The sequence below is a fragment of the Ixodes scapularis genome, unplaced genomic scaffold (genome assembly GCF_016920785.2).
Source record: "Ixodes scapularis isolate PalLabHiFi unplaced genomic scaffold, ASM1692078v2 PGA_scaffold9__187_contigs__length_104089568, whole genome shotgun sequence".
NCBI classification, from domain to species: domain Eukaryota; kingdom Metazoa; phylum Arthropoda; class Arachnida; order Ixodida; family Ixodidae; genus Ixodes; species Ixodes scapularis.
In genome coordinates this window covers 22,288,184-22,314,370 of record NW_024609884.1, presented here as the reverse complement: position 1 = coordinate 22,314,370, position 26,187 = coordinate 22,288,184, and the positions used below count along the sequence as shown (strand labels likewise).

General features: G+C 46.5%; 1 protein-coding gene across 1 annotated transcript in view; it reads right to left on the bottom strand.

Moving 5' to 3' along the window:
* Positions 1-677: 677 nt before the first annotated feature.
* LOC121833730 (acanthoscurrin-2-like) overlaps positions 678-26,187 on the bottom strand; it is a 47,018-nt gene continuing 21,508 nt past the window's right edge. Inside the window, exon 3 of the mRNA XM_042287253.1 lies at positions 678-967. Within this exon, the coding sequence (XP_042143187.1) occupies positions 678-967 (290 nt within the window). The remainder of the gene's footprint in view (positions 968-26,187) is intronic.

Genomic DNA, 26,187 nt, shown 5'->3' with positions numbered 1-26,187 from the left:
CTACAGGCGCCCACACTTTGAAAGTCTGGTTTGATAAATATTAGGCTTCGGTGGACATCGGCTCATTGATAAATTTTGTTTTTCATTTACATGTTTTTGTGTTGTTGTTTTTTCAGGTAACGTCTTGTGCTCCAATTGTCGCATTTTATCACCACCGCTAGCGTCCCATTCTCACGGAGTTCCACTTTTGGCGATGCGTAGTTTCTCTATGGGGGCCGAAAAGCAGAATTTCATATCCTCCATCAACCCCGGTATAATCAGCACATAAGTATCCGCATTTGCTGGTAAACCAGATTATTCAGCATGACATTCCAAAAAATCATTGAAGCAGACGTAAAGACACATTACTGGTGGTAGTGTTTATTTACATTATTTTCATACACGCATTTCTCCTGATGAGCTGCAATTTTCTTGACTCCATCCGATACGGACAGTCTCCCGATGAAAACGCAGCTTCATGATGTTCTCCGTCTTTTGCTGAAAGAAGAAGTTGGCGGCTTAATTACATTCTAACATTTCTAACGTTATGCAAATCATGTAGAGGATGCAATCATTACCGAATTTCATCGTGATAAACCGACGCAGTTCGTATTACTATAGCTCTCAGTAGAAACGTATTATTGGCTGAAACTGTAACTGAAGTAACCACAACTAACCGTTTATTCTTTGTATGACGATCAATGTTTGCCACCGCCGTATCCCCCGCCGTATCCACCGCCGTATCCACCGCCGTATCCACCGCCGTAACCACCGCCGTACCCACCGCCGAATCCACCTCCAAAGCCTCCTCCGTAGCCGCCGCCCAATCCAGTGTGAGCCAGTATACCACCCCCGCTGCTAATCTTGTTGACATGGTGAACGCTTCTGACCAGGAAGGCTGGTCCAGCAACGGCCTTGCCGTAGCCAGCGCCCCCGCCATTCAGAAGGACAACACTTCCCCCCAGGCCTACGCCGCCGCCTCCGTAGCCTCCACCTCCGAAGCCGCCTCCATAGCCACCACCGAAGCCGCCTCCGTAGCCACCCAAACCACCAGCTGTGACAGCTGCCACCACGGCACTGATGAGAACTGCAACGATCTAGAAGACAACAAAAACGTAAATACCAAGTTAGATTATGACATTTCCTTCTCATACAATTCCACGCATACGATCACGTGCATGCACGCCTTGTCAATTGTTCATGGCAAAAAGTGCAGCGTAGTTTCAAATCATATAACCTATTGTCTCTATGCGTTTAACAAGGTTCGACTGCTTCAGCACTTCGTCCGATCATGATGCCTCCATCAAATCTGGTTTTCCTGAGTCACTGATGAAGCATCTTGAAACCAATCAACGTTTACTGCTATGTCTCTGACGGAGAACAGGATGTTGAGCTTGCACTTTGGCCACACACAAAAGTGTAACACGCCGACACCAGTAATATGGCTACCGTCCACCAAATTTAGCGAATTTCATAAAATCCACGTAAAACAAAATCTTGCACGCATCCTGCGCACAAAAAGTTTGTCATATATATGATCATAACAAGCTACCATTTTTGCCACTGCTATTTTTTTTTTCTTCTTTTTTTTTCTTTTTCCTGGATGCCTTCCCTTTTCGTTTCCGGCAATAAAATACTTTCAGTTGTACACTTAAGTGTCCCTCCCGCAAAGCTGGCCTATCGTCTTGATAAGAATAGGCTTCATTAATTTAGAAATATGTCAACCTGCATTTAAACGCGATACATCTTTCTGAAAGCCCTGGGGCACAGGAAAACGAACGAGACTGAATCATGTATGGGGCGGCTCATTTCTTAGTTTTTGGAGCCGCGACGCACAAGTGTCGGTACCCCGTTTGTTTTCACCTTTAAGATCACAATTACACAACTTTTATTAAAGCATATAGCGTGCGCATCATACCACGAATGGCCTAAGTAAGCGTGTCCGCCTACCACCCTCAACCTCAAAGCAAATAGCAGTGTGTGTGTGTGTGTCTTTGTGTGTATGTGCATCCGTCATTAGTCGACCACTGGAAAAAAGTAGAAAAACAAATCTATAGCGCGTCGTTTCTTTTCGTGATATCCAGGAACATTGGTGGAATGAATATGTTAAGCTAAAACTGTTGGAATTTTAGTATTATCCAATATTACATGGCCATCTAGAATCGTGGGGATTGTAGCTCAGGTGTCGTTCGTGTTTAATTTCTGCGGCAAGTCCTAGAATTAAATATTACCCAACATCTATTTTGATAGCTGTTTTGTTCTAGTTGTTTAATTATATATCTTAAAGTTATTCCCAAAGACGTTCGCAACAACCATCACTTAAATCGTTATCCCTGCGTTCCACCCGCGATAAACGTTCACAAGAACCGAGTCTCTAGTGAATGTCAATTTCTTAATTTACGTTTTTATTTCTGTAGAAAAAGAGTTTCATTACGGAAAACAAAATGTGTGGGGTCAAGAAGCCAAGTCCCAGCTTTCTAATTCGAATTGTGCGTCAAAAAACATCAGACACCAGGAACACATATCTTGGGAACGTACTTGCCCGTGCTCAGTCTCTCGTCGTTTTAAGTGGTAAATATTTGTTGTTGTTATTGCTGTTGTTTTTTATATGAAACAGATCCACCCTGGAGTTTTCATTCTGGGGGAACTTAAGATAAACACTTCATTTGTCGTGCCTTTACGTCTCAGTAAGAAAAAAAAAAAGAACAGCACTTGAAATTACCTTCGTCAATGTTTAAAGCAGAGCTACTATAACGTGAGAAACAACTCGAGAACACTTAAGCGCCTAACAAGACCAAATACCACGCGGAACATATTGATCGAGTAAAGTGGAGAGGGAGGATATGCAGTGAGCTAATACAAATGTTAAAATAATTTTGATGAACGAATCACTCTCTATTTCAATGAGTCGGCTGGGCCGGATTTGCTTACCAGGAACTTCATGGTGGCGAATTTCAGATGAGACTGGCTCGTGGCTGGACGATCACACAGTACCTTTATATACAAAAGCTGTGCCACTCTTCTGCACGTCCCGGTGGCTATTATCTAGTCGCGTCGCTCCTGGGTCTTCTTGTGCGATTACTCGAAAGCGGGAAGTCGGTGGCGACAATCGGACATTTCTGCTTACAGTTTGTTGAAAAACAGGAGAAAAAAAACGATTGAGCAACTCGATGTGCCAGTCCAGGAGAAGCTGACCTAAAAAGCGTCTGTTCTTTTGGGCTTGGATACAACAAAGTGGATTTGTTTTCTTTTTTTATTCGTGTTAGTTTGAGCTCACATCTCTGTAAGCTAAGTTCTAGTTTGGGTTTTGGGTGGACTTTTCGAATAAATGCCGAAAGGCTTAGCGAATTATGTGGTCTTTTCCGGGTGTTGCTTCTAAAGTACAATGAATTTCGGTAATCCGCTTCCTTGCCGTGGTCACGAAGCAAAGCATCTCGCAACCGGAATAACTAAAGATTTCTTTTTTTCTCGGAAGAACGTATTTAGAATCGGATTATCAACTTAGAAGTACGTGGCTGGAAGTGTGATAACGTCAACAGGATAGGTACAATGAGGGGAGCCACGCTGGACTTACATGGACAATCGAACGAATTGTTTATTTTTCGTTAAATATAGCTCATGATAGTATACGAAACGCAGATTAGTTTTGTGCCTCCACGTCTCATTCTCTGATAAAAAAGATAAAAAAAAAGACTCCAGTAGAGCTAACCTCCTAATTTCACAAGCGGATCGAGAGACGGCAAGGCGACTTGGCAAACACAGGCGATGTTCACAGCATCACGTGACTGGCTTTGCAGTACACAAAAACACAACAAAAAGAAATAATGTCGTCCTGTGCTTAGCACATTTTTAACTTTCAGTCATTTGGGTTTTAGTAGTAATCGACCCCATCCAATTATCGAGTCGCATTCGGTCGCTATGTTTTAACTTACACTTGAGCTATACCGTTGTTAAATTGTCAGAGTATCATGAGAACTGCATTTGTATATCGTCGTATTTACTGTCCCTATATCTCAAGAAACCAAGACAGTACCAACAGAGACGTTGCGTCTTCTGATTTCAATCGGCTCGCTTTTTATTGATGCAATTGTGCAGGAAATTTATTGTCTTGCCTAAATTACTATACAGGGTCGGAGTTGTTGCTAAGGCGGAAAAATTCAAACGGAAAAAAGAACCCTGGAAACAAAGAAATTATTCCCGCAGAATAATATTATCTACCACGGTTTATGGTTGACTGCAGTGTGCTCCTAAAAAAGGGTATGGCTTTAGAATAAATCTTCTGCTGTGTTCGAGACGTTGTGTGTGTCGTCCTCTTTTTCGTGTCCATCTTTTTTCTTCTCCCGGTGTCTCAGGTTTCGTTATGTCTGCAATTCACCCCCCAGCTTGCCTGTACTTTTACTCTCCTCTTATAACACTGACTCGGCGCGCTTTTTTCTTCTGGAGAGCCAAGCGTTTGGACAAGACGGAGCAGAGCGCGCCAAAAATCTTGGAGGCCATGATGGCGCACGCCTGTTGCGCGCCTCGGCCACTGGGGAGCAGGACCGCGGGCGGCAGAGATGCGCTCCGATCAGAAACCGAAACCTACCAGAAACGCGTTCAAATTAAGCGTTTTTACTGGATAGCTAGGTTCGACATTGTACATGTACCTTTTTTTAGTACACGGAAGTGACGTCATCACGTCTGATTGGTTGGAAACAAAAGTGACGTAATTTCCCTAGAAAAATGTGGGCGGAGTCGGCAAAACTGGGCGGAGTCGGCTACCGGACGTGACAAAAAAATGACGTTTCGTTTTGTACCGAGTACGTTTCAAAAGGTACTTGCTCGGAACTAGGTGTCATTGGCAGCATGTTTTCGGCGGCGAGGCGTCGTCGTCTCGTCAATTCGACTTTTTCTTTAATAGAGCTTTTTTTTTCGCCCGAAAGGCTGTATCGGGAACACCGCGATGCATTCGAGCTCCCGGAGGAGATCTTTCGGAAGCAATACCGCCTGCCCAAGATCGTGGTGCGGTGGTTGTGCGACGAACTTCGCGAGGAACCGGAGGTGAGGAGAGTGCGTACCTCGTGGACGGTCATGACTGTGGAGCTTCAAGTGTTGTGTGCACTGCGCTTCTACGGCACGGGGAGCGTCCAAGGCATGGTGGCGAGCGACGAACACGTAGCGCGGGACCAAAAGACAGTCAGCGTTGCGGTCCGCGCCGTGTCCGTCGCTATCGTGCGTCGTCTCGGGGTCCAGCGTGGCTGGATCCACTTCCCCGAGACGCCGAGCGAGAGGTTCGACGCGGAGAAGGGCTTCAGGCTGCTCGGCAGGATACCCGGCGTCATCGGTTGCGCGGACGGGACCATGGTCTCCATCGTCGGCCCGTCCAAGAACGACCCCACCGTCACGAAGGCGGCGTACTGGTGCCGCAAGTACTTCTACGCCCTCAACGTGATGGTGGTAAGTACACTCATGTTACGTTGTCAAAACGCGCCCCAAATCTGTAGAAAAAAAAACGTATTGCCGATACGGTTTAAGTATGCCGTTTTATGACTGCGGGCTGTGGGGTCTCACGACTGCGCGAGCGTATGCTCTACGTAGCATGTGAGCCGTGAGACTCTCCTCCCAAAAATAATACTTGTCTGTTAAAACGTGCAAGCTTCCGTAAAAAAAACACATTATTTTTGTTTCAAGGTAGTTAGTTGTACCTTGCATCCAGGAAGGTGTGTTGACATGCATGTGTCAGACAAAATAACTTAAAAGGTTCTGAAATTGCGACTGCTTTGTGAACCATAAGTACAAAATACCACTTGTGGATTCAGGTAATTACGTGTCAATATCTCTTTTACTTTCAGGTGTGTGACGCCGACTGCCGGATAATGTGCATCGACCCACGGTATCCCGGGTCGGTGCACGACTCCTTCGTGTGGCAATTTTCCTGGCTCCGAAACCAACTCGAGCAAGGGCAGGTGCCACGCGACGGCCGGTTCCTGCTTGGTGAGCATACTAAATTCATTCCTTACGCACACAGTGGCTCCCACTGCTTGAAAGCCACAGTACCACACGTACTGTGCTTGTTGTGAGGCACACAGACACAGCTGCTGGAACTCCTTGAAGTGAGACAACACCCGAAGTTTGGCCATTAATCTCTGTTTATGTCCACATAACTCTCACACTCTGCAGGCTACGAAAGCCACACTACACCAATCTCACGACAGTGATAGACTATGCAAAGCATGCGACCGCAGTGCGAGTCGCTGTCCGGTTCGGCCCACTCACTGTTACTGTCTGCCTGCACCCTCTTGCTGGTTGGTTTTTGCATGAAGTTGGAGCTCTTTCACTGATACCTGGGGGCTCGCCTGGTCGCTTTGACGGTCGTCAGTTTGTACGGAATGGGATCAATTCCTCCTTGGCCACTAGGGGCTCGCCAAATCTGTCCTCGGGTCGTCTCTGTCCCACACACTGGATTTTTTTCCCTGACCCTTCTTCTTCGGTCTGCCTAAATAGCTCCTCCTATTAGACCCTCCGTGTCCCAACAGGACCTGACTCCTTTCCAATCTAACCACCCCCTCTCTTTTCCCCATCTCCAACTCCACCGAAAACTAGGAAAGAGGTTCGTCGAACTGGCGCCTTATCCCCTTGCTTGCCAAAGACAAGGCCAGCGTGTTCTGCTCTGCCCGTGCCTAAGGTCACGGCCACACTCCCAAAAGCAACAGAGCTTTTATCTGTCGGATGCAAGGGCCTAATAATGCACTTGCATACAACACAGCACCCCTAAGGAATCGTGCACACATCCCATACAACCCACCAGGGAAACACATAGTTACATGAAATAACAGGGAGTTTGCAGGCAAGCTGGTACTAATTAATCATAATGTAAACTGATACTGTAGTGCAGAAATATTAACACACTTTTAAGTCACACTTAAGTTACATTATAATTGACATAGTTGCACACAGCTGTTTTCTTGCCTTTTATTTTAAAAAGTAAAGAATGTAATATGTTCCATCCTCTACATGTGCAGGTGACAGCGGCTACCCCTTGGAGCCTTGGCTCATCACCCCTGTCCCCGGGAACCACGCGACCTCCACCGCTTGCGGCCGGTTTAATAAGGCGCATTCCTCGATCAGGTCTGTTGTGGAGCGCTGCATCGGGCTGTTGAAAAACAGATTCCGGTGTCTGCAAAGGCACCGGGCTCTGTATTACCACCCTTCAACAGCCACCGCCATTATTTCGGCATGTGCAGTGCTCCACAACATCTGCCTTGCATCGAGCGAGCCAGAACCGGAGTCAGACTCCGACCCTGAAGAGTCAGAGTTGGAGTCTGAGCCGAGCTCGGACGGTTCTGAGCCGAGCTCGGAGAGGTCAGCGTCGGCTCCCGAGAGGCTGGCTCCTGCCGGCCCTCCGGTCGGCCTTCCGGTCGGCCTCTCGGACAGGGGGAAGGCTCTGAGGCAGCGCCTTGTCGCCCGGTTCGGAACCCGCCGCAGACGTGCCCGTGCGGAGCGCCACACGCAAGGGGTCCGCCGTCACGACGGTAGTCCCGACCAATAGGGACACCGTCGGGAAGCCCCTCAGCGCCCTCGCTGCGGTGGTGCCCAGCACGGACGCCGCCAGCGACAGGGAACCTCTCGCCACCACGACTGAGGTCCTGACCACCAAGGACCCCGTCACATCCTTGCCCTCAGTGAAGCCCTCCCCGTGGAAGCCGTAAAGTGCACACTTCGCTTCCTGCTCCACAGTCATGGCCGTCCACAAGCTACATAGTCTCTTCAGCTCCTACACCTTGTGAAGTTCGTCGCACAGCCAGCGTGCTGCCTCCGGATACGTGTCGAGTGCATCGCGGTGAAATCGATACAGCCTTTTTTTTATTTTTATGAGCAGAAGGCGCGAGACGCAGTCGACAGTGACAGGAAAGGTTCGGAGGTTTAGTTGCCAGACCAACAGGTCATCTGGATTGCCCCTGCAAAGTACACAGAAGTAATTTAGACTACCTCTAGAAAGAAATGCTTGCTTTTGCAGAGATTGCTTTCTTAGTTGCTGATTAAACCAGGGATATTGTTGTCATGGACATTGTTTCATTTTACAAATGCTTCAAAGCGTCTTGCCTTCTGCTCCATTTTATTATCTCTTTTATGGTACTTGATCAAAGTTAGGTGATTGTGTTATCTCAAGACAGTGCACATGTAGTTTGTTTTGAAAATTGCTTTATTTCTTAAAGAAAAACCTGTGACTTCATGAATAAAGGTGTGATAACATGGAATGGAATATTTCAATCTTGAAAGTGAAACTGAGCATCGACTGGAACCATGTAAGCAATTGGGCAATCTTAAGTATATATCACAGATATCTTGTTGAACACTCTGGTCTTATTTGAGCACAATAGTTAAATTTCGAAAGGAAAAAAATATATATATATTCTCTGACTAGCATACCACCATATTAACACTGGACCACTTTGAAAGAATTACCACAGATGTTGCGCCAAACATTCTTATTTGAGCACAGCAATAGCAAGTTCTCGAAAGATAAAAAAATTGTTTCTGACTAAAGCAGCCGTCACTCGCGCGCTCCCCGTTGGTTCCGCCGACCCCTCCGCTGCCCCCGGCACACCCGGCTCCTCGTGGTTCGACATTTTGGTTTGAAGAAGGCGCGTAGCGCACATCCCGCATAATATTGGAACAACTTTCTCTCCAATTAATTCTTAAATGTATTGCAAAAGGGTACAAAAAAGCGGTTTGTTTTAACAACGCCCAAAAGGTTTTGATTGTTTTTCAATACTTTTACCTGTACTAGAACAGATGCGACGGCCAGCGACGCACAGGATTGGTTGACGTTCCTTCGCTAAACGCAGGAACTGCTCCCCGCGTCGTAGTAAATCCTACCCCGTATCCCGCGCGTAGGGACGCCTCAGGGAATGCGTAGCTACTTCCGCTCGTCGGTGGTTGGCTCCGGACGTCGCTGAAACGGGTGACGGGTGTCAAGTTTGCGATGACGTAGCGGCGTCAAAGTGGGCAGAGCCGCCACGTGAGTGTTGCTAGGATACGCTCCTCCTTTGCATTACGTCACTTCCATGTACCTTTTCTCAAATGTCCAACCTAGCGATCCTGAACGCCTTAAAATGCTGCCCTTGTCTTATATGTTTCTAAAAAGAGTTAATTTAGTGGTTTTCGATGATGCTTAGCAAGTTTCTGAAAATAAACCATATGTTTATTTTCAAAAAATACAAAACTTAATTATGTCATTTTCATTAATTATCTTGCTAATTAGTATGCTTTTGCAACCCTTGACGTTCGCTAAAACTGGTACTTTTTTTTCCCCGCAACGAGTTTCTTTTTATCTCGAACTGCGTGTTTTTAGGGATTTTTGAAAGCTTTCGCCAGAAACACCCTACACTCTAAAAAATGTCTGTGCGTCTACTTTCACGCACAACACTCGGAGAGCCAATCACCGCTACTTACGGTGACAGCTCAGCAAATGACGATGCCTAAACATATGTTTAGACCAAAAAACGCAGTCTGAGTTGTGACATTACACAATGCAAAGCGTCACGCTTGCATTGCTTAATGTCAGAACTCAGACTGCGTTTTTTGGTCTAAACCAACAAGGTACAGGGACTTAGAGCGATAAACCGGGGTTCCGGTCTGCACTCGAAAGTGACCCCCATAAGGCGGCTGCCATTGTACGCAAATTTGACCACTCGTCACATAACCAAACCAAAGACGTGACGTCACAGGAAAGATGGCAGCGCCCAGGCAGCGGCTGGCCCCAGCTGGGCCGGAGCTTATCGGATGCTTTGTTCGTTGTCGTTCGTCTCGGCGAGTTGATTTTAGACGCGGAAGCCGTCGTATGAGGTTGTATGAGGCCGGTCGAAAGCGGCTTCAGAGTTCAGCGTGGTGTCCGACGTAGGTATAACGTGAAAATACAGAGGAACGGTGAGCATTTCGCTAATGACCTACGAGGATATTGCCACGAAGGAGACAATCGGCCCTACGTTGCTCGGACCTCGGATTGATTCGGACACCGCTAGGCTAAAATTTAAGGCGACGTTTTTGTGCTCTCGTTGACCATCGGAACCTTCGAGATCTGCAGTAAAGCGTGTGCAATATATTTGGATACACAGTTTAGCGACGGAAATTGCGTGAGTCGTGCTTGGCAGTGTGCAATCGTGGTGCCGCTTCGTTCAAATGCCCGAAGGCTCACTTTGGTTGTGCGGTGCTCCGGAGAGCTGCCTTGCCGCTTGTAGTTCCCGTGCCGTGCTAAATGATACTGTGCTGCTTCCCAAATTGTTCCGGCGTAGACGTGCACTTTCACGGAGCACAGGTGTGCGGCGCGCCGAAGAGCTGCCTTCAAGCTGGTAGTTCCTGTGCCGTGCTTTAGGTGAGGCTGTGCTGCCTACTTAATTGTTCTGGCGTAGACGTGCACCTTCACGGAACCCAGGTGTTGCAGTTGGTATTGATTCCGCTGGTCTGTTGCACGTTTCGTCGATACCAAAATTTCATCAACACTCGTTACGCGAATTGCAAGCTGTATGGACATTTTATCGCGCGTGTTACCTACCCAGTCCACCCATTCACGCCGCTTTGCGACGGCAGTCTGCAGCGGCTCATTACCAGAAAAGTGGTCTCACATCGATTTCAGTTCAGCTTATCCACGGCAGTTGCCAGACCCCGAAGGAGAGGATTTATTCGGACAGAATGCCACTAAAGCAGTGCAGCTTCTTTAGTGGTCAGGATAGACTCTTTTCTGTCTGTTTTATTATATTGTCACGGATGCTTGCTCCAGTCCTATTTTCTATCAATATTTCCTATTCTGGAAAGTTCCATAGGCCATGCTCAGCTGTCATTGTATGTTCTGGTGGAGGTGCTGGGCACTTTACCCATAGCCCTTCCCTCTGTGTGTACACTGGCGGCTACTCAGCCGAGTTGCCCGAGAACAAGACACGGGTGGCACATTATCCCGAGTCTTAAACCCCCGGCGAGCCGTGAATCAAGTAATATCCCGAGCCCGGCAGAAAAACCGCAAGACTGAGCGAGTACCACAAAGACAAAACTCGGAAATACACCACGAAGAACTTGAAATCTAAACCAGTCGCTGCTACCAGCAAAAACCACCGAAATTAGGTCTTTTGCCAGAAAAAACCGAAGCTGACTAAGCCAACAATGACAAACCTGTAGCAGCAAACCACGTCCGCTCCCGCCATTGTTTGCACGCCCGTCGCACCTCGCACTCCGATGCCCTTTCATGCAAGGTGCATAAGACGTCGAGGGCTGGATTGAACAATATGACCGTGTCGCCCGCCACAGCGGGTAGATGGACAACCAGCTCCTGCAGAACCTATACTTCTCGTGGAAGAAACTGCAAGGCACTGGTTTGAGAACCACGAATCCTCCTTAACGTCGTGGGAAGTTTGCAAGATCGAGCTGAAATGCATGTTCATCTGCCAACATTGACGAGAGAAAGCCGAATTCCTGATTCTGTCCAAGACACGGCCCCAACGAAAGCGTCACCACCCTCGTGGAGGATGTTTTGCTCCTGATCAAGCACCGACGCCAACCCTGATACTACAGAAGACAAGAAGCTAAGAATCCCATGTTCCTCATGTGAAAGACAACACCTTCAGCAGCCTTGTCCGCAACCCCACGACAACAGTCGAAAGGTTCATATCAATGAAGCTTCCAACATTGAATGTACACTGCAAGCCCGAGCATGTCACTATCAACAACTCCCCAGCGTTGCGACACTCGAGCCGTCCAGCTGCAACTTCGACGCCAGCCCCCCAGGCATCCGTGACTTCATTCACAACGGTGTCCGGGAGGAGATAAGGAAGCTAGTTCCTGCCATCAGTTGCCAGGCTTTTATTTTGATCGCCGAGATTGTTTCAGAAGTTAGACAGGCATTTCAACTGGAGACTTCTTCGAGCGAAGCGGCATCTGACAAAACGAGGGCGACTTATGCCACAAAGTCACAACGACCACCATTGGCTACCTGTTACTATTCAATGCCAATTCAACGAGACACCCCAACGCCAAAGCATTCCCGACATCGGGCCAGTGTAGGTTCGCACTGAACAAAGCACACCGAGGAAAACGGAGGTACTGCGAATGGCCGACCGAAAACCACTCTGCTACCACTGCATGAGGCCGACCATGTCTACTGGAGGTGCCCGTACTAATGAATTGGCCTGAAAGGGTTCGTGCCGAACGACCCTCAACCACGTCTCGACGAGCGTCCGGGGAAGATGGAGGATTATCTTCGGCGGTCTTTGTCCCTGGTACCGACATTGCCCCGAAGCTCGTGATCTACTTCATCTGGACGGGAGGTAAGCACGACAAAGCAGGTGAGCGGCAATGCAAGGAGAGTTGATCTGGTGTCGGTTGTCGCCCAAGGACAATACCTAATAATTTGCTGACACTAATTATCTGTGTCCACGCCACGAAGCACACAATTTCCAACTTTGAGGGAGAATGCCGCTCAGTGACCTTAATAAATAAAATGGTTGGTTGCTCTCAAAAGTTGACTGCAAGCATCACGAGACTTCACTTTGCCACACAAGACTTGCACAAGTTGCATTGGTCGTGGGATGCAGAATAAATCTCCATTACGAAATGGAAGTGAAATGGCTTGAATAGCAAACATTGTTGCCAGCTATCAAGTCAACGGTATAGCAAATGGCACAGCCACATGACCAATACATGCCCGAGCTTGCTGCATTGATGCAGAAAACTACCAGGAAAATTTTGCGGATTAGAAGCCAGCCCTGCAGCTTCAGTGCATCAGATGTCAGTGGGCGCACATGACATATGATTACAAGACGGCATCAGTCGGTCAAAGTTGCTACTCGACCAAACTGAACACCGACATGACAGGAGCGTCATCCCACAACAAGGTCCACGGGTATTACGACTGAACGCATGACAAGAGACTGTCGCAGAAATAACTCGTTCTGGAACCATTAACTAAGAATCAATAATAATGTAATCCAGTGGAAATAAACATATTTGATACACTAACCAGATAAACCTATTTCCGCTTGCCTTTACGCCTTGAAAGTTTATACACAAAGAACTGTGCTCATCACACGCGCAGGTCCTTTTGAGGACACTTGCATCTCTGACCCTTCAATATGAATTAATGGGACACACCAGACTGGCAGACTTGTTGCATTGGGCTGCACTCATTCCACTTCTCCTGAACACACTTCTGAGCATATACTTTAATCCTATGTGTTGATGCATTGTTACATAGCAGGACACTTCCCATACGTATGACACAATAGACCCTTTGCAGAACCTCATCAAGCAACACAACTGTTAACATTTTTTTCGGCATAAAGCACACAAATGGGCCCCAGTTCACGTCGAATGCAAATGCAGCATTCGCGTCCACTAGGCGCTGAGCCGAGTTCACAGTGATGGCGGACATAACACTCTTGTCGAACAAATGACCAAAGTATGAAAGCCTGGGGTAATTAGAGTAGTAGCTACTGTAATTCGTGTCATTACAATTTAGCAAACAGTAAAGGCTACAGTCTCGGTGAGCCAATATGCACGTTGGAGAGAGGCACATGACAACATGTCATTCAGAGTGCTCGTCTGCACAGATTTGTCACACACCTTCGCTCTGTCTCTCTGATTGGTTCGAGGGGGCTGTGGCGGTTGCCCTTTTCCAGGTTACAATGATACGAAGTATAGGCAACCCACACTTTTCAAAAAAGGCTAAAGGCTATTGAGGAGACCGAAAGGAATGGTCAACATTTTTCAACAAGACTGCTCTTCAGGCAAGGGATGAACACAAATATGAATCATCTTATCCAGGTAATTAGAATAAGTAAATAATTGACCGACTAATACAATACACTCTTGATGAAAAAAAGTATTGCTGCAATAAATCCTACGAAAGAGAAAAAGGTGTAGTTCATCAATGCATACACCAAAACAGTTGTTCTTATTGCAAGTCGAATAGCTTTGAAGCAGGTGCCTACAACGATTTATTCATCTCCACACTCAATAAAACGTCATCCTCGTAGCTGAAAATAAGTGTGCACTTCGCACTCACCAAAAAAGGAAGAAAAGCTATCGAATGTAGAATTGTCGATTAGCACAAAGGGTTAAAGATCGCAGGAGCTTCCTCGCTAAAAGTTGCTATGGTTATTCGGTGACGCAGGCCTGAAACAACTTCTCCTAGGCCCTAACGCGACGTATACCTTTCGCGTCGATTCTCAAACATTCCAACGTTCAAACAAAGCTAAGAGAATACGAAAATTTTATGCTAAAACCACTCAAAGTTCTATCGATCCTTCAACAGATCCCGAATCCGAGCACCGGTACGGCGATACGGCTGATGCTGTCTCACAGTTGTTAATATCCAGATGATCCAGAGCGATCTTGCGCAAAAAGGGTATCAAGTCTCATTCCTTCATACTTTCACATTATACCTTTGTCAGCGAGCACGAAAAAGCCCGAAATTGTCGGAAAGCCGCTGCACATCACGGCTGCCGCGCACCGAACAAGCTCCCATCCACCAGCTCTGGGCGCTGCCATCTTACCTGCGACGTCACGGCTCTTGTGAGGTCACGTGACGAGTGGTCACATTTGCGTAAAACATGGCGGCAACCGGGGGGGTGCCACTTCCGAACTTCCGGTTTATCACTCTAAGCCCCTCTACCTCGTTGGTCTAAACGTATGTTTCGTGTTTCGGCATGGTCATTCGCTGAGCTGCCTCGGTAAGTTGCGCTGACTGGCTCTCCGAGTGTTGTGCGGGAAAGTAGACGCACAGACTTTTTCTAGAGTGTGTATATATATATATATATATATATATATATATATATATATATATATATATATATATATATATGACGAAGGCCGGACTCCGGCCGAAACGTCGAAGATTAAATCGTCCGTTGTTGCTGTTTTTCACTAAGGGTTTTTTTCTTCTCAGTTTTTTTTCTTCTCAGTTTTATACCCACGCCTTCGGCCTCCCGCCACCATGCCCGTTATATATATATATATATATATATATACAGTATAGGTGTGAGCACCGCCCGCGTTTCAGCTGCCAGACAATCCTCTCCTCGCCTTGGTGGCAAGCGACGGCTCCACACTCTAAAAAAAGCCCTTGCGTCTGCGATCCCGCACAACACTCGGAGAGCCAATCAGCGGAACTTACGGAGGCAGCTCAGCGAATGACAATGCCGAAACATATGTTTAGACCAAAAAACGAAGTCTGAGTTGTGTCATTAAGCAATGCAAGCGCGACGTTTTGCACTGCTTAATGTCACAACTCAGAAAGCATTTTTCGGTCTTAACATACGTTTCGGCGTTGTCATTCGCTGAGCTGCCTCCGTAAGTTGCGGTGATTGGCTCTCCGAGTGTTGTGCGTGAAAGTAGACGCACAAACATTTTTTAGAGTGCAGATGGCTCCTCAATATGCAGTTAATGGCAGCGCAGGCCCGGTTTCCCGAGGAGACATGCTTGTCTTTAAAGTCGTGTTCTGGGCGCACCATTGTCATGTAGAACTTGGCACTTGCTCTACGCGTGATGCGTAGACACTGCTTCGTCATTGACCCTAGTTTCGTGGTCGAACGGCGGCAATAACAGTTTCATGAACGCGTTGAAGCGGAGAGGTCTCTGGCGCGGTGTTTAAACCAGCGTCCGTCAAGGGCAGAGCCGACGCTCCGAGCCCAAACAGCGCCTGTCCGAGTGCCTTGAAAACAAAACACTTTTTTTGTTTTTTCAGTTGTGCCGTTTGGACGGCGGAGACGCTGTCGACTGAGGCTACTCGAGCGCGCGCCATGAGGAGTTTAGCTGGTCGATTGCGCCGTAGCGTTCGCCGTGCTGTGCGTCCTCACCTATATGTTATACCTTCTACCGCGAACTACAGTCACTACCAGGATGAGAACGGCAGGGAGCTCGCGTGCCTTGAAACTGCACGCTCAGCCAAATCACCGCGGAAGGCAATGAGCGAGTGCTATAGGCCGGACATTGAAAGAGAGATGCCTTGCCGTTCTTATTCCGCCAGTAATTAATAGTGTCAATACATCCTTTACCCGCAAGCCAGACTTGAGCGGCTATAACTGACTTTCTCTTTTCTCGCTGAGATATCCAGTCACTGTTTCAGTGACTAGATAGCTCAGTGAGACAAGAGAAGGTAAGACAAGGTCTTCAAATTTAAACCGAAGCCTGCGTCATGAGCATGAATACTGTAGTTTAAAAGGTTAAGGGCGATGCACACACTTGCGTGGGTCGTAGCAAGCGCGACCGCAACGCCTCGCGACGTTAATCCTTTTACGAGTTGCTATTGCGACGGGGTTTTGAGTCGCTTACAACTCCCCCGTTGTCATAGCAACCCGTAATAAGATTAACATCTCAAGACGTTGCAGTCACGCTCGGTTGGACTCACGCAAGCGCGTGAATCGCCCTTTAAACTTTAAACGGTCGCGCGGCTCTGCGGCTGCCTCGGGGTCTACCCACCATCCTTCCAATCAGAGCCAATCAGAGCTCGGCGTTTTGACGTCATCGCAACCCCTGCAAAAAAAAAGCAGACGAACTTGCACTCCGTATAGTGAAGAAGTGAAGCGAACGGAGTGAAAAAAACAAAAAAGTGAGCTCAGCTGCATTGCTCCACCCGTGCACGGTTGCTGAAAAACGCTTATGGTATTAAAAGTGTAATACAACGCATATGCCTGCAAATCAGTTGATCTACTGGGATGGGAGCCAGCCGCAGTTGAAGCAGGAGTTCATCGTTAGCGTTCCGTGTCTCGAGACGCTTGCATACCGAGCTTCCTTGTGATGCTGCGGCTCATTCGCGAGCAACGATGCCGCGTTTTCTTTAAGCGATTCAGGACTCCAGCGACCGTAAAGGTCGCAACTATCGGTCAAATATGGCGATCGAAAACAGGTCGTGCCGTGCCATGTGCCAGGTCAACGCACAACGTTTGGGCTTCAGCAGGTAAGCATTGGACTCAAGACGGTTTGCTTATCTGCTGCTGCAAGTTGCGAGCGCAATTGCCACTGATAACCTTCGACGCCGCTGACACTGCCTCACGGTACGGAACTTCCGACCGTGGCCATGAGCATTTTCCGGTCCTGCACGGAATTCATCGGGCAACATTGGTAACTGGACCAACGGACACGGCCCCTCAAGCGTTCCTCGTCAGTGGGCAAGGCAGCAGCCGAACCACGAGGCCATGGCTAAACTTGTTCGTCTTTTTGATATTAGTAAGGCTCAAACTGGTTGTGAATTGAAAGGCGATTTTATGTGTTTGGTTATGCTCCCTTGCCCAAGTGCGTTATGTGATTCTATTGCGAGTTGTTTTGACTCATTCTGCTTTATTGTTCTTCTCCTGGGCGGTGATGTGAAAATGAACCCCGGACCGCAGATAGCTGAACAACTGGCAGCGATTTTCTTAAAATTAGAAGGCAAACACCATAGACCTAAAGGCAATTCAAGACAAGTTAGACTCTCATATGTCCGATAGAAACAGAAGATTGCCTTCATTTGAAGGGAGAATAGTCATTCGCACAAACCAGTCAGAGGATAGAAAATTATGAGCGTTCGGTTACTGAGCTTCAAGAGGAAATTGCATCTCTAAAGGAAACAATTGATGATCTGGAAAACCACAGTCGACGTAATAACTTGATTGTTTACGGCGTCAGTGAAAATTAAACTGAAACAACCAATTCACTCAGGGAAGCTGTTTTAAGAGAAATATTTGAGCAAAAGCTGGGAATCAAAGTGAACAGTCACGAACGTATTCGTCTGTTGGGAAAAAAAAGAGTGAACAAGACACGCCCTGTCATTATACGACTGTTTGATTTCAATGAAAAAAATGGAGCTGCTAAGGAACGCACACAAACTAAAGGGCAGTAGATTATCATTATCTGAAGACTCCTCGCCTAAAGTTCGTGAAATACGAAAGTTGCTATTGTCGACTGTGAAGGATCATAGGAAACTTGAAGATAAAGTGTATCTTAAATATAATAAGTTGGTAATCAACCAGGAGACGTACGTGTGGGACCAGGCAAAAAACCGAATATCTAAACTACCTAGTCGTGAGCGGGATGACGGGGCCGAGTTAAACGACATGGTTACACCCAGTTCCTCTGAAAGAGATAAAAACGGGACCAAAGGGAAAATAATTAATGTGGTACCGCCGAGACAAGCACAACCGCCCAAGCAACTACGTTTACTTTCTTTTAATGCTCAAAGTATTGTAAATAAAGTGACTGATTTTGTAACACTCCTCATTGATCTTGACCAGCACGTTACGTTACTGACTGAAACATGGTTGCATGCAGCAGCGTTGGGCAGTGAAATTATTCCACCCTCATGCAGAATACGCAGGTGTGATCGGTAATCCCGCGGAGGTGGAGTGGCCATAGTAATTAAAGATATAAACGTAATTTTGCTACCAGGCATCTCTAATCACGAAAGTGTGTTCTTTAAAATAAAATTCTATGGTACCGCAATTGTAACTGGTGGGGCATATCGGCCGCCAAATGAAAATTGAGTTTTTCTTTGGGATTTGTATCATTTTTTGCAACGTTTTCGGGGTGGCCAAGTAAAACTTATCTTAGCAGGTGACTACAATCTACCGCATATTGACTGGTTGAATATGAATGCCACGGGTAGTAATGTAAAGCATTGCGAACTCCTTATTAACACTGCCTTCTCATGTGACTTAGCCCAAATATTTGATACCCCTACCACAGTCGTTGTTTCATCAAACCATATTCTTGATTTAATTCTCGTGAGCTCTGCAATTAATTGTACCAGACTTGATGTCATGAACGGCCTATCCGACCACAAACTTGTATTTGCCACATTTTCGTTTTTGAAGAGCACTGATTACAATAGAACGTCCATTGTTGTGCACGATTTTAATAAAGCAGATGACGTGAGTGTTTTAGATTGCTTAGAAATGCATTTGGATGATTTCTTTGTACATAAGGATGTAAATGTTTTGTGGAGTAAATTAAAAAAAAAAATTGTGCTTTGATTGCATATTGAGGTTCGTTCCAAATAAGATAAAGAAAAAGAGAAATAATCCATGGATTACAAGAGAAATAATTCACATCAAGCGAAAGTTAAAACAGATGCGAAGATCACCTTGGCGCTCGGAAATGGAAATTAATCTACTGGGCAGTGAGCTTAGGCGTACAATTGAAAAATCTAAAGATGACCTTTTTTTCTGTAACTCTCGGTAACTTTCTGAGGGATGCACCATCTAAGTTCTGGAGGTTTCTGTCTGGAAGCAAGTACAATATTATGTCTTTAACTATTGACGGCTCACAGGTCACAAATGCTAAAGCTATTGCCGATGAATTTAATAAATAATTCCAGTTATTTTTTACAAAAAAAAAGACACCAATCATATTCTTCAGCCTGAAGGTTTAGCCTCATCAATGACGGATTTTAATGTATCTCAAGAAGGCATATGTATTTTACTACATAACCTTGACGTTGAAAAGGCAAGTGGTCCAGATGGTATTCCCAACGCTTTTCTGCGTCACTATGCTGAATGGGTCTCGCACTACTTGTATGTCGTCTTTAGTGCATCATTATCACAATGTAAGCTTCCCTTCGACTGGAGAAATGGTCGCGTCATTCCCATTTTTAAGGCAAATGACCCTTTATGCGCGTCGAACTATCGTCCAATATCGCTGACGTCGACAAGTTGTAAATTGTTAGAGCACGTGGTCTGTAGGCATCTCGCACAGTTCTTAGAAGAAAACAAGATGTTATTAGACGTTCAATACGGCTTTCCGCGCGGAGCATCAACTGTAACGCAGCTGATTACTACGTGTCACGACTTTGGGCTTGCAATCAATAACAGAGATCAGGTTGACGCAGTGTTTTTAGACTTTGCCAAGGCCTTTGACAAAGTGCCGCACAATAAACTCTTGCAAAATCTTTACACGATTGGAATTAACAGTAAGCTGATCGATGTTATTAGATCTTACCTAGACACTCGCGTTCAGTATGTGCAGATTGATAACCACTGCTCGGACACTCTGCCAGTCATTTCGGGGGTACCCCACGGATCAGTTTTAGGACCTATTTTATTCTTACTATATGTAAACGACATTGTAAGCGCTCTAGACCATGAAACTAAAGTTAACTTCTTCGCTGATGACTGCGTCTTATACACCCCAATAAAATCACAAGTCGATCAAACTAGACTCAACGACAATCTAGAAAATATTTTAAGTTGATGTGTCAAAAAGGGAATGGTTCTAAATATCCATAAATGTTCTGTCTTACGAGTATGTGACAAAAAAAACAGTCTTGAAGTATTCATACGTTATTGGAGGGGAAGTAATTAAAGAAGCATCGGCAGTTAAATACGTAGGTGTTACAATTACAAAAGTCTTGAGTTGGAACGAGCACATTGATCATGTTTGCTCCAGTGCGCTTAGAGCCCTATGGACCCTCCGACGTAAGCTCTCAGGAGCCCCGAGGCAGGTGAAGCTTGCAGCCTACAAAAGTTTGGTCAGACCTTGTCTAGGGCATGCTTCATGTTTATGGGACTCCCACACTACAAAAAAAAACATGTCTAAACTGGAAAGAGTACAGAGGACTGCAGTCCGATTTATTTACAACCGGCATAAAAGAACGGACAGCGTGAATGAAATGATCAGTTTTCTTGGACTTGGAACGCTTCAAACCCGGCGCTTAGAAAAGAGGTAAAAACTTGTGTACTTGATATATAATGATTTAAATTACCTAAAACAGTGCCCTTACGTAACCTGAGTATCGCGCGCAAATACTCGTTTTAACAGCGGCAAATGATTCGGGAGTTTCGTATGCATAATGATACACTTAAATTTTTGTTCTTTCCCAGGACAATAGCCGCATGGAACCAGCTGCCAAAAAAACTTATTAGAAAGTGCCAGTGTCGAAGCATTTATTTCAAATTTGAAAGTTGCAACAAGGCGTGAAGTTGGGCTAGTTGGTTCATAATGCAAATTTGGAAACAGCGCGAAAAAGACAAGGGACAAGAACGAGAAGTAAACGAACACAATGCTGACAACACAACGAACACAGCGTTGTGTTCGTTCACTTCTCGTTCCTGTCCCTTGTCTTTTTCGCGCTGTTTCCAAGTTTGCATTGAAAGTTGCGCTCACGTGATTGCTTCGTAATGTTTTTGTTGTTGATGTTCTCCTTCGAAATCACTTTGTTGTTAGGTCTTGCAGCTGGTATTGATGTCTCCTCGGTGTTGTATATTATGTTTATAGTTGTGATGCTCACTCCTGCTTGAACTCTAACATGAGTCTGCAGTACTTATAAATAAAAAAAATTAACTAAGTTTCAAACCTGCGGCGACGTATTGGCGTAGACCAGCTTCCAGAGGCTTGACCTTGTTTGGGGAAGCGACGGAAGGACTGCCTACTGTCTTTCTATGCTGCTCATGAACGTTGATAAACGCACAATGTCTGGTTCATGCTGTTGCCTAGGTTGCGTTCAGAGCAACCTGGGCAACATGCTGATACGACAGTAACGACAGATTCACCAAGACAACTTTTCCAACGCGCCAACCGCCGACAGCATGTAATCACGGAAGCCAGAAGGAACGAGCAGAAATCGTGAAAGGAGCTGCTCCATTCACTTCAGTTTTTTCCCGCTAGGTGCCGTCCGTTTTTCTAGAGTCGCGAATATAGTCGGCTACGCAGTTTATAATAGGGATGTCCGAATACCGGTTCAAATCGAATAGCACTGCATCATGGGTACGTTGAGTAGAGACTTGGTGTCATGACTCGAGTCACTGCTTCCACTAAATGCGCCACGCGCACTTCCTGTGCTCATGACTCGAGTCAAACGTCGGAGCTCCATCCTCGGACTTGGGGCTCGTGGAGTAAGAAAGTTCTACTTCCGGAAGGGTGACGCAGCTCCGCCTGGTCCTGCCGAGAGCAGACGCCGTTCGCGGGCGGTTCGCGCTTGTTTTGGTAGCCATTTCGCTACTGTTGGTTCGTGCGGCTAAGGTGTCAGCTAAACCGACGGACTTCAAGTGGGATGTATCATCGCAGAAGCAACGAAATGTGATTCATATCATAGTTCGGCCTCGTGATGAAGTGAGAATGTCTTGGTAGTCTTGTGTGATTTGTTAAATTAATCGTCTGCGTCCTTATCCTGATCTTTTCGTTGGAGTTGCTACTCGTAAGCACGTATAGCTTTATAAACGTGTTTTTTACTTCCTCTTGCTGGTATCCACAAGACGTTTCTTGTGTTCTTTCGATCTCATTCGTGTGATTTGAGTTTATGGCAAACACAACCTTGAAAACGCAGCTGTTATTGTTTTAACTGCATGGCGTTAGTTCTTTGTTGCTGAGGCAGTTTCACAAGAGGATTTCATAGCAGCTTAGCTAAAGAAAGCAGCGCAGCTTCTGCCTTTCGATACGGTGCGCACTACATAAAAATTCACAATCTGACTCGGCTTACTTTTTTTTTTTTTCCGAAGTGATGACGAAGAAAAGTAAAGCTCACAACTTTACCTTTATTGGCAATAGACAGAGTTAATAGATTTCCTACGTGCTTACGAGAAGTTGCATTCGCTTCAGTCCCAATATCGGGCGTTATAAAGAGCCAACAACGACACAAGCTTACGCTTGAGCAGCTGCGGCGTCAGACTAGCATCTTTGTGTTCTGCATTGTAGGCGTGTCGGCCATCTTGAAATATTCCCCAAGAAAAGCAAAATGAAAGAAAAGAACCGGAGATTTACACAGGGGGCGTGAATTGCATCCTGGGGTGCTCTAAAATCCCGTTTAGTGGTGACTCCGACGGAGTGAATCGAATCGAAGTCATGTAGTCTCCACTTAGCGCACCCATTCATAACCTTCGCAGTGGAAGGGATAGCTATGGCAACCGGTTTTGTTAACAGTGTTAAAGCTAAGGATGACACTGCCCTATTAAATTCGAACTGGTCTACGCACACCCCTAGATCTTTATAAGTATAAAGCCGCAGAATGCGTCGTTGGCATAAAGTCATGGGTTTCATTCGTCAAATAAGCATTGACGAACGACTCTTAAAAGCAAGTTCAGAGACTAACGACGCCCCCTGTCGCTCACGAACGCATCTGTAGATCATTCTTATTAACCCGGAAAGTAAGTTCGTCTGCTTCTTGCGCAGGATTGGCGGTGACGTCAGAACGACGCCAAGCCCCGATTGGCTTTGATAGGAAGAATAGTGGGTAGACTTCAATGCTATAGATGCCTCAAGGTCTACCCACATTTTTTTCATTCAGTTACTAACCGTCATCGCAGCCTCTGTGCAAGCAGCAGACGAACTTGCGCTCCACATGACACTGACTTTGTGTGAGGAACCGACCTTTAGTATTTCTAGAAAATGTTGCATCTACGATTTTAATCCTCCTAGTACACCTTGAGCCACAGCATCATAGTCTCCGCGGCCACACTATACTCCGTTTCACTTAAAGTGCGACCACAGTCAACGCTGCGATCGCGCCAATCAGGCAGCGGGAAAAGTGCATCGTCACGGCGGTCGTTTCTTTTTGTGGGTTCGCTCCTCGACAGTTAACCCAATCGCACACTAAAAGAGTAATTGTTTTAGTCGGCGCTAGCAAACACACGAAGACGAATAGCGTCATGACGGTGCACTTTCACCGCTGCCTGATGGAATGGCCACACTATACTCCGTTTCACTTAAAGTGCGACCACAGTCAACGCTGCGATCCAGCCAATCAGGCGGAGCGAAAAGTGCATCGTCACGGCGGTCGTTTTTTTTTTTTTCTGGTTCGCTCCTCGCCAGTTATACCAATCGCGCACTAAAAGAGTAATTGTTTTAGTCGGCGACAGCAAGCACACAAAGACGATTAGCGTCATGACGATGCACTTTCACCGCTGCCTGATGGATTGACACCATCAAATCGTCTGCTAAGCTCGGTTGAACTTTAAGTTAAATGGAGTATAGACACCATGGCCGGCGAAATCGCCCTGCTGTATAGCCACAGCGAGAATGTGGAAACAGCAAAAAGGTGAATATTGCGCGATCCTGGCACAATGTACGATTTCTCATGAGAGACTTGCTGTTCACACGAATGGTGAGCACCTGCCATCGTATATCGAGCATCGAGTTTCCACACTTAGGTTTATTGGCTACCTACGCACCACATGTCCCATGCACCAACAGCGCCGACGAAGACCGTTCAGTCCAAACGAATATCGAGAACTCAACAGTTCAGCCCTTAGATGGGCCCCCACTGTGCCCTCTCACCTCTTCAGTGGAAGACACTTTTCACGACGAAGTAAGTCACCGTGGCAGTTTCCAACCTTGGGTATTGTTAAAATGAACCATGAATAGACCTCGCTTTTACTAAATGGTGAAGTCAATAAATAGTAAACGTTTATAGAACGAGCCAATACGGCTCCTGGATGAAACTCAAACACTGCTTCACCAGTCGGCTTGCAGTCCGTGACAATCAATTCGCGGGCGAATAGTCGGGTGCTTTGCCGGACATGCCGGCCAAACAACACGTGCCAGGTGTTTTTTCGCCAGCTCGTGCCGCTATCGTTAAATACGGTCACGTTCCTGAGTCGATGGGCACCGAAAATTATGAGATATAGGGGGTTTCCGACACCGCAATAATTTGTGACGAACGATTACACGAATATTCGCTGACAGATTTGTTGTTACCGAACGCAAGCCGACAGATGACGCACTGCTCAAGTACAACCCGTAAGCGTGCACATTGGACTGTGATGTGCCCTATTCGGTGTCACCAGAAAGCTTTCCGAGAACAAAGATGGATGCAGCGCCAACTATATGTGATCGCAGCCCCACCGTTTCTGCCGCAGAGATAACTCAGCGAATGAGACGTAAAGGAATGGAGAATATGGAACAGTTGGTGCCGTTCTACGGCTTCCTCGTGAACTGCCCAATCCAAAAAGTGCACGAAAGAAGTGGACAAAAAAGAGAAACCAGAAATCTTCCTTATGTGGGTAAAATTTACCCTGTGTCCAAACGTATTATGTAGCACCAACTAACCAACAAACTTACTGAACAACTTGCGTGTTTTGAATGAGTTCCGAAGGGGGGCGGTTTCATTAAAACTTGTTCGCATTCGCAGTGCTTGGGATGTGGTGGACACGAGGAGCTCGTGTTTCGAGGTATGGGAGTTTCCCACCTGAGTTGTTCCACTAATAGAGAGTTTTAGTAGATCGTTCCCATGACTCCGATAACGATATCCCGATACTCCGCCACCGCCTCCCTTGCGCATCCATAATATCGTTATCGGGGCTATCGGAGGTATCGGAACGATCTACTAAAACTCTCTAATGTTGGTGCGTAGAGTTCGTGTTATAATCTAGTGGGAAAAGTCACCAGCTTCTTATGCATTTCGGTCGCTTCAAAACGGTGGTGTATAGACGCGGAAATCGGTGGTCCCAGATGGCTCATAGTGTTGGCAACGCTTTATTATACACAAAGAAGCGACAGATCACCTCTTACGAGGTCTGTACCTAGTTGTTTTCTAGCTTTATTTTGCACGTACACACTGAGCATTGTGCAAAAAATAACTAAGGTTGACAAGCACTCGAGCAATATCAATTCGTCGAGGGCGAAACGAAAACAAAAGTATTTGGCCTGCTTTTTTCTCTTTTTTGTTTCTTTTTTCTTTTGTCGTTCTCTTTCTTTTTCTTTTTCTCGGTGCCACTGATGTCTGCGCTTACGATTTGACACGTTCTGCTCCAAGCAACAAGCGCGAGCATCTTTCCCTGAACGATGACTGCGCTGCACGACAGCGCGTGTTTGGCAGGGACCGGTAGCTTCCCTACACCCCCCCCCCCCCCCCCTACGGGGGTGTAAACCCGCCCTTGTTTTTCCGAAGGCACCCCCTTAATAGGTGAGCGGCGTTTGGCAACTTCCGGTACCTTACGAAATTTTGTTTCACTGTTGACAGACGACGACAATGAGCTGCAAGCTTTTGCAAGCATGGTTCTGAAACCTCCAGACTATAGTTTTCAGGACCATGCTTAAACAGGGTTGCAGATCATCGTCGTCGTTTGTCAACAGCTAAACCAAATTTCCTAAGGTACCGGAAGTTGCCAAACGCCGGTCACCTATTCACAACGACTCCTCTATTCTCAATACCCCCCTAACCCCCCCTAAAAATTTAGGCACCCCCCCCCCCTTCCGCCCCCCCCCCCCCCCTAATTTCAATTCCTGGGGAAACCCCTGGCAGGGACGTTGGATCAATAGTACCCAGAAGACAAGGCC